The sequence below is a fragment of the Patella vulgata genome, chromosome 8 (genome assembly GCF_932274485.2).
Source record: "Patella vulgata chromosome 8, xgPatVulg1.2, whole genome shotgun sequence".
In the NCBI taxonomy this organism is placed as follows: Eukaryota; Metazoa; Mollusca; class Gastropoda; family Patellidae; genus Patella; species Patella vulgata.
In genome coordinates this window covers 27,367,804-27,377,468 of record NC_065886.2, presented here as the reverse complement: position 1 = coordinate 27,377,468, position 9,665 = coordinate 27,367,804, and the positions used below count along the sequence as shown (strand labels likewise).

Genomic DNA, 9,665 nt, shown 5'->3' with positions numbered 1-9,665 from the left:
TAGTACGACGGCCATGGTCGCCATTTTATTACACAATTTGTAAGCTTAATAGATCAACAAAATGAGAGTCAGTGAAAACTAACATAATGTTATTTCTGTATAAGATATAATTGTTCAAATGCAGGAACTGAGTAGGAATCTGTAATTTCATGCAGTAAGATTAGACACAAAAAAGCCATTTCGTTACCCAATCACAATTTAGACACTAGTTTGTCAGACTTTCTATATATATGGCTAAAATCGAAATTATTGACTAATAAATTCAACATCCCTACAAACACACTACGTAAATGGGAAGTTGACGATTTCTGCTAGTGTACAGGAATTAGTGTTTCAATAGAAAGAAAATCTCAAACAAAAATGCAATACAATTCGGTGTAAAATATTTTATTTTTTATATAACAATAATGGTGGAACGATACTAGAATAACGTGAAGCATTCACTATTAAAGTATAAGTTTTATCTTGTACTTGAGATGCTATCTTTAATCCTAAGTCTGGACTCCATACTCCAAGCTGAAAGAAACAACTTAGATTATTAATCACATGTACAAAACAATTAAATGGATTTTATCTGATATTTAATGAGACACTCCCACTTTCGCAATCGTTATTAATTGGTGAAATTTAGTTTCGTTTTCAAATTTAATTAATTTGATTGTACAATTCAACTGACCATGTTCAATTGAGATCTTGTGTAGTATTTGAGCATTGCTGTGATACGGACGATTCAGCTTAAAATAAAACCTCAAATGCCATGATTATCAGAGATATTTAAGTAGGCCAATGCTAGCACCTTTAACAATGCCATTTTATTGTCTTGATTAACGTGATGTTCCTTTAATCCAAACGAGGGATTATTTATGAAATGAGATTGAATACGTATTTCGCTTTGCTATATTTCTCTAAAACTATTGGCTTCTGACGTTATTTCAACTACGGCTAATTTTATATCCACAGATTGACTCTAATATGCAGATGTAACAGTTATATGCAATGTACATTACATAATATAAATCAAATGGAACACTACCCCAACACATTAAGCTGTCACCCTTAATGATTCCCACCTTCAAATACAAAATTACAGCAAAAATGTTTCTCCATCGGTCGTACGATAAGACTAAGCAAATAATAATCCATTCAATAGAACAGCATGATTTCATATCGATAATAGAAAACCCAACAAAACAATATAGTTTATGCCTAGATCATTAGGATTATTTAATATATCAAAAAACTTTTATAAAAATTCAATACACGCCTCTATAACATTTGGTCCATTGTTTAACTTGGTAATCTGCAGATGGCAAAAATAATCAATTGTCATAGATTTATCATTAATTTTAATATAAAAAATGCACGCTCATCATTCAGATATTCGTCATTAATCTATCTCAGAAACAATTTCAATAAAAGCTTCCAAGTAATGGGACAGGGTATAATCACAAACGACCCCCGTGGTTTAAATGTCAGTTACACAGGTGAGAACAATACAAACATAAAAATATGATATTAGTGAGATAGAATATAACTATTAAAATGATAGATAGCATTGTTTACCTTAAGAGCTCTATTACCGTTACGATATTGATAAACACCAAGCAGAAAATTTCTTCTTTTAAACCAATCGTCCAAAGCTACTGTTCCAGTTTTACCATAGAAATAAACCTGAATTGAATATATACAAAACATACGCTAATTGTTATCTAATACGAACATAGCCCAGTAATGTAATTATAGAGCTTGTAATTTCCGTAACCATGATAGAAATTAATAGTTCAGTCTTTTCAATAATTCAATATTGCGTATGCGTCTTGAGCAGTATCAAGAAACCGCCCGACCCGGAGAAAACCCACGAGGTTGGACAGGCGACCCTACACCTTGTAACGTACAACCGGGGAATCGAAACCACGCCAGTTGACTCAATGTCAGACCTTACGATACGGCGCGCACGTGCTAACCATTCGTCCACCCCCACATCCGCTCATTCATAGGAATTAAACCACTTTGTAATAGCTAATAAACCGATCGTTTATTTTACTCACTGCTATTAATATTCTAATTTAATAAACAGTAGCATTTAAAATGGCAATATTAGGACAAACAACTGTTCTCTCTGATAAAGATGGACTCAAGCCTTGAAAACCGGACGTCATGAACTTACCCTAGCTAAATATTCCATAAATAATGAACCATACGGCTTCTTGTCAACCACAAAATTTGAACATTTAGCGGTAGTTCTCTGAAACGTTGGCGGAAAAGAACTCCATAATCTTGGAAACCATTCTTGCTGTTCGCTCATTTCTACAGCCATTCTTATCAACTTAATACAGTCTGATATTAAAGCATCGGAGCTCTGAAATTTATCATTTATAATACTAATGTTATAATACTAATAATACAGTTCTGGTAGATTGTAATGAAATATGATAGTGAAGGCATTAAAACACACGATAAATCAACACCAAAAATTTCACCAGTTAAAAAATCATTTGTCGAGATTGTGTTTCATATAATAAAACAAAAATCTGAATCAACAAATACAGGTGAGCAAAAATATTTTGTTAAATACTGTAACACAGAGGATAGGTAACAGTTAAACCTATTGGAAAGGATTTTCTGGTATACATTGTGAAAGGGAAACAACCCAAATTTTCTTTCTATAATAGACCAGAGTTCAATGGTATATACAGTAATTATCAGTGACAATCAATATTCCTTATATGATGAACAAAACGGACAATTTGTCTGCCGTGCCAAACATGTTTTCTGAAATACAGGTTACGTACTAAGTACAACAACAAATTTGTAGGTGTTCTATACAGGATAAGCATAACCTACAACGTGTACGACAAAGACATAACTTGCATCTAACTGGGGCAATAACTTGGAACTAGGTTTCAGAAGCCAAAGTCTACTGCGTAGAAAATAACCGCGAGTAATGTTGTTTTTCAGTAGTGTGGGATGTGCAATTCAAAGAAAGTACGTCTCTCAACAAATAAAGTTATAGTGGAAAAATGATTAGAAATTTAACACAACTAGCAAAACCATGTAAATCAAAACTAAAATTGAACGTACAGTATAATGAATACTGGTAACTAAGTAGTAATGTTTTAAGAATGCCATCAGTTAGCAAACATGTAATGATTTTAAGAATAGTATTAGTAACGTAAACAGCGGAAACTATGTATTGATTTTAAGAATGATATTAGTAAGGTAAACACTGGTAACAATGTACTGATTTTAAGAGTAATACTAATAACTGGTAACTATGTACAGATCTTAAGTATGATAATAGTATGGTAAACAATAGTAACTATGTACTGATTTTAAGAATGATATTAGTATGGTAAACAATAGTAACTATGTACTGATCTTAAGAATGATATTAGTAACGTAAATATTGATAACTATGTACTGATCTTAAGAATGATATTAGTAAGGTAAACAATGGTAATTATGTACTGATTCTAAGAATGATATTAGTAAGGAAAACATGTACCGATTTTAAGAATGATATTAGTAAGGTAACAATGGCAACTGGTTTTAAGAATGATATTAAATGTAAACACTGGTGACTATGTACCTATTTTAAGAATATTATTAGTAAGGTAAACACTGGTAGCTATGTACTAATTTTAAGAATGACATTAGTAAGGTAAACACTGTAACTATGTACTGATACTGATTTTAAGAATAATATGAGTAAGGTAAACCATGGTAACTATGTAATGATTTTAAGAATGATATTAGTAAGGTAAACCATGGGAACTATGTAATGATTTTAAGAAGATATTAGTAATATAATTATGAATTACCGACATAAGTTCTTCTTGGAAGGTATCAGGAAATATTGCCATAGTTTCTGTATCCTGTTTGGTGTCAGGTGGTACAAGTTGGAAACCTGTTATATTTAATTCTATATCTTCATTTGGTAGAATATTATTTACTAATAGTTGATCCTAGTTAATTAAATGAACAAGACAAAATTAATATCACTTGAATAAATTCCTTGATGTTGAATCATATAGGCATAAAACTGATCTACAGAAGTACATAGTGTACACTTGTGTCGTTAAGCTCTACCATTGCCGAGTCTATCACGGTTAAAACTGGGTGTCTCTTTCATCTTTTAATTAAAGTATCTTTATATCCATCTCAGATATATTCGGATGACTAACCTGTGGTTATTTCATTTTGTTATTCAGGTTATCCCAAAGTTAGACAAGAGACAGACTTCGACAACGAAAGAAGTCGCTATAATGCATTAGCCTGTGCTTATAAAAGTATACAAACCAGTGTTACTGTTACCAAATGTAATCTGGCACCAGGTACAATGTGTTTATTCTGAAGTAAAAAAACAACAACACCACTTGTATGAAACTGTTCTTGATAGTCTAGTAAAGAAAAAATGCTTTTTTTTTCATTTCTTATTGTCAAGTTTACGGACAAATAAAATGATGTGTCAAGTCATTTGCAATAGACAAAAGGTATATAAAGTATGCTTCCCAAGACTAATTATAACTTTCATCGTAGAGTGAATACACATTTTACAGACTCCAGAAACTTACCAAATATTGTACGATTTCTTTAATTTCTAGTTTACTAATGTCTAATATCATTACAAGTATTGACTGGTCGTCGTATTTCGAAAATTGTATTAAGTCTGATAGTTGGCCAAGTTCTGTAACTCGTCTAACATCCAGATCAACCAGTAACTCCCGAGTATTGATATATTGAAACACGTCTTGCAGTCTCATTAACCCTAAAATAAAATAAAACACTAATGTTGTTTTTAATACTTTGAAATCTGGTTCGAATTTTAAAAAGAGCACGTATTGTGTCTATGACCTTATCTTTACCGAATAGACATTTCGTGACTTCGGACAACGATGCCTAACAATTGTGTACTTTCTATTTATAGTTACATAATAAGATAGTCCCAAAAATAGAGGGATATTTTGTGCTAATGAACAGTTTAAAATCTCGTTTAAAACCATCGATTATGTGATTGATCAAATATCCGGTGACAAGACAGCTCTTCACGTGAAGTCATTGAAGAGTTCACCATAGTATTTATTACTGGCCTCTTCAAGGCTGTATTTAAGATTGCAAGGTTACTAGAAAACTGGGAGTGAAAAACCTAAAATATTCGGGACATGTTCCGCTATACCCGATCCTGAATACGGCCCTTGTTTTGTCTTTCGGTAACTATGCGTTAGTATAAGATAAAATAACTTTTAGTGGTATAATACACCCATTAAGAGACGCATACATACTATTAGAACAGAGTGGAAATAAATAGTACAAGACCAGGTAGTAAAAGGCAAAGGCAAATACACAAAAACAAGATTTCACTACCCATCTTTATTTCTTACCTTCGTCCGTATCATAAACATACAGAGCCTTTCTATACTGGTAAAGTTCTATAACATCAAATACTGCTCCCATGTAAGCTGGTCTCATAAACATTTGAAATGGTGAAGATAATGTATAGTTATGAGTTGAACCTATACTGATAAATGGTACGTTGAATGTATTACTATATGATTGTATAGTTGATAAAGATGACACATTGGTTATACCCAAGATGACGATCACATCTTGAGAAATTAAATCACACACTGAAATATAGAATATTTATTTTCTTAAAACATCTAATGTTAGAGTTGTGTATGCATTCCTGGTGATAATTAATTGTCCCATGTATAACAACTTTAACAGCCATCACGTGACGAAAATGAGGTGAACTGCACATTCACTAAGAAAAGATCCTTTCAAGGCCACGAAAAAAAGCTGCATTGGCCGGATAATGTGATAGCGATAGTTCATCCACGCACATGTTATGTTTTTATAAAATCCACTACGAAAAGTAAAACGTGCAGGAATTACATGATTTTGTATAAGGAAACATCAATGGGCAGACAGACTGGAGAATGACATGATGGAACAATATTAATTTACAGATAGCACATACAATAAAACCTTGCTTATGGTTTTACATCACGAGTAATAGTTAATCGGATATTGTTTAAATTTAGCTGAATTCTGTGGTTTTCATTGTTTTGTTTTCTCCTTCTAAATGATATTCCCTTCAATACATATACAAGATGTTTTGGAAATTTGTTGTTCTGATCAATAACGTCATTGTTAAAAGTATTACGATGTTAAGAAGTTGTTTAGGATGCTAAAGTAATCCCAGGAGAAAAGATTTCCCAAAAATAAAAAGGTATCTGTTGGGCAATGCAATTAGATCAAATTTAAGTATATAATGACTATATATTAAGCGGCTTTAATATTTCTGTATATATTGTTTGAGAAGCTAGACAATATTTACAAGCTGGAAGTGCTAAGGAAAATGATATTCATTTATCCATACAAAGCCTTTTGTTGTTTTTGAAGCCATGGAGAAATGGGTGATGTTTGTGATTACCATACTAATAGCCTTATTAGTATAGATATAGATCCCTTGTTGACACACCATGCATACTTTTTTGGCACTTTTATTGTTATTCAATAATTAAATTACTCGGATTTCTCCAATTTCAAACCTAAATGATGTTTTATTGTATGGCCATACAAAAATAGAAAATCAACAATGGCCTTGTTACAACATGCATGGTGCATCGATTGCAGTTTCTAACTTAATCAGTTTTTCTTCAGCAAAATGATCGCTGGGGATAATTTTTTGTGTACATTTTCTTCTCATTGCGCAATGACATCTTTTCAACATTGGTGAATAAGAATAGTACTCTAACTAAAAGCCTGTCATTCAATTTCATGAGATGGTTAGGTAAACCTTAATAAGAGCACGCTTGGCTTTTTCAATGATGCTCCAAATATGGAATGGGAAATATTCACATTAGCGCCACTGTTCAAGTACATGGAATTTGAGTGTCCAAGCTGAGCAGGCATTGGCTAACAGATAAAGAGCTATCATTGTAAAGAATGTTCCCAATCACTTACTGATAGTGATCGACAGTCTTTAATCAGAAACTTAATCGCAGAGTAATATTTTCTAAACATGACGATATTTAGCTTTTATACTTCATTACTCATAGTGTTGAACAAACAAGGGCCTGTAATAGTTCTAGCCCCCGCGGGTCATCTCTTTCTACTACACCAATTATTTTACACAAACTCTTCATCAACACATCTTTACACACGACTTAAACAACTAGAAAATCTTTAATAACCCCACCACTTATGCACTGATAGACCATACGACGCCGCTTTAATTTCCCCAAATGATCAAGATTTTCTTACCGACATTATTGTGTTTAATTAGCGTTCACAAAGACCCGTTTGACTTAAGCCAAGACTTTCGGCACTGGACATTAAGTACCATATACACGATCGATAACCAACGTTCGGAGTCGCTGCTTTCCGCCGACAGAAAGTCGTCTAACCTTGGATGTCGATATACCTGGAGTTTGCATTTGCAATTGTAATGGAAATCACTACGATTAGAGGGGAAGTATGTCATTAAAAATTCAATCATTTTCTTGCAAAACAAAACTTGTTGGCTATGTATCCACTTCTGATATAAGAAAAGTTTATCCGGTGTACTGGAACAATTAATCACGAGCAGGACAACCGTTTTCGGGATTAATATTTTGGATGTGCATTGTTCAAACTGTTTTAATCATAAATGATGACTAAAATTTTGACTGGGGCTTTCTATTTTTATAAAGATGATCTGTAAATACAGAAATATTATATGACATACTTACTTGCATTACTTACTGCAAAACTATCAGATATATCTACAGTAGCAATAACAGGACGTAGGTTTATGGTGGGGTCACGATGGTTGACCTCGGCCAGACTAGCAAATAATGTACCGTGATGCCGTAACGACTTCACATCAAATAAAACACCTAAAATAACCGACAGAAATCAATAATCAGATTTATTTCAACCCTGGCTCGCAATTCTATAAAATACCTAGAGGTGTTACAATAGATTGGACATGCACGGTTTCCAAAGAGAGATGGATAAAGTTTCTATTTTTGACTTGATATACTGGCGCCGTGTTTAACACGATATGCGTATTATCCCATGTTCCTGAACCAACGACCAATATATAAGACACACTGAGTTAAAGCGATTTCAAGCCTTCTATTGAAGATGGTATTATCCACTCTTATAGATACCCTAATTCTAAAAAAGTATCATAAATGAATAGTTAGTCTAATATAGAAGTATTTATTTGAAGCTAAACCGAAGTCTCATTTGTTTCGCCATTAATTAAAACTCATTTAAGAGGATTATTAGAGGGTATCATCATATATTCTGTATTAAATATAATCACTTATTATTTTCATAGATTACTGTTTAACATTGTATTAAAGACTAAACGTATTTATGAAGGTCGTTAATCAAAATAATGACTGGTATTACAACTCATATATATGCGTGGAACTAATTTGCTAGAATGTCCTGCAAGTGAAAATCGATATTTCGAGGTTACAAGGCGTTGATGGGAGCACTCTTGAAACATAGAATGGATTGTCATAAAAGAGAGTGATGGTAGAGAGATTTAAAAACAGTGTCTATGATATAACAATTTAGTTTGATTAAAAAGACCTTTATATCAAGCCGAGAATGGATTGGTTTACAAGCCATTGTATTTTTTATCATCGAAAATGAAACAATCTTGTTACGATACTGCTTAAAGATATGGAAGCATAAATATACGAACATAAGTAGGGAAGCTGCTCTATATTATGGGTTATTTCGATGCTATTTATGTATTATCTTACCTATTGAAATTGTCGTCTTGGCATTAACCATAACGTGGAAAATTACATTTAAAAAGACTAAGATCCACATGTTTTCAGTTGACAAAGAGTTTTAAAGACATCTAGACATCTGTTTCCGGCTTGCTCATCAGTATGATCTCTTTGCATTTCCGAGTCACATAAACCTTGTCTTAGGATGTCATTTGGTGGCCATATTTACTGTCATTAATAATCTTACGATGGCAAAAATTCTCAAAGAATATCAACAACCGGAAAAGATATCGTAAGAAACGGCCATGCGCAGTGAATAAGACGTCTGCTTGTGTTATCCGTTTATTGATTTGTTCAATCGCCATCACTCGTACCAGTCTGGGAGGTAGAGTATCATCTTCTATGTTTAATAGACTACAGCTGGTAGTATGAATGAAGGAAGGGGAATCTCCTTACTATTTGAATTTCTTGTTTCAGAAGGTTTTATTCGACCCTTTTAAATCTTCAAATGTTTGAAGCTTTTGTTATTAATGGAAAGTTTGAATTTACCAGTACAAATAATATGCATATTATAAAAAGAGAAATAAATAAAAAATGGTAAATAATATGGCGAAGGGTCCTAACATTGTAATAAATCACACTGATTCCTACATTAATTACTTCAAACACTTATACTGTGGGGGGGGGGGTGTGGATGGCTGAATGGTTAGCGTGCGCGCGCTGTATCATAAAGTCTGTCATTGAGTCGACTGGCGTGGTTTCGAATCCCTGGTTGTACGTGGCAAGGAGTAGGGTCGCCTGTCCAACCTCGTGGGTTTTCTCCGGGTCCTCCGGTTTCCTCCCACTGCTAAAGACCCCTACGCGCAAGCGAATTATGTAAATAAAATTAAACCATATGTTAGTCCCGAAATGACCTAGTTTGTGTCG

At 33.2% G+C, this 9,665-nt stretch overlaps 1 protein-coding gene across 1 annotated transcript; it reads right to left on the bottom strand.

Moving 5' to 3' along the window:
* Window positions 1-377: 377 nt before the first annotated feature.
* LOC126829738 (glutamate receptor) lies at window positions 378-9,037 on the bottom strand. The gene is made up of 9 exons (XM_050559851.2): window positions 8,769-9,037; window positions 7,737-7,883; window positions 5,382-5,627; window positions 4,575-4,768; window positions 4,300-4,350; window positions 3,822-3,965; window positions 2,168-2,359; window positions 1,564-1,671; window positions 378-516 (listed from the first exon to the last, which is right to left on the bottom strand). The coding sequence occupies exons 1-9, from the start codon at window positions 8,836-8,838 to the stop codon at window positions 388-390; spliced, it is 1,281 nt and encodes a 426-aa protein (XP_050415808.1). The 5' UTR covers window positions 8,839-9,037; the 3' UTR covers window positions 378-387.
* Between the last annotated feature and the right edge of the window lie 628 nt (window positions 9,038-9,665).

Excerpts from the sequence above, each read along its gene's own strand:
- LOC126829738 (XM_050559851.2), bottom strand. The coding sequence starts at position 8,838 with ATGTGGATCTTAGTCTTTTTAAATGTAATTTTCCACGTTATGGTTAAT. Across the intron at positions 4,769-5,381 it reads TGTTTATGATACGGACGAAG|GGTTAATGAGACTGCAAGAC; the intron begins GTAAGAAATAAA and ends ATTTTATTTTAG. Across the intron at positions 517-1,563 it reads ACGGTAATAGAGCTCTTAAG|CTTGGAGTATGGAGTCCAGA; the intron begins GTAAACAATGCT and ends TGTTTCTTTCAG.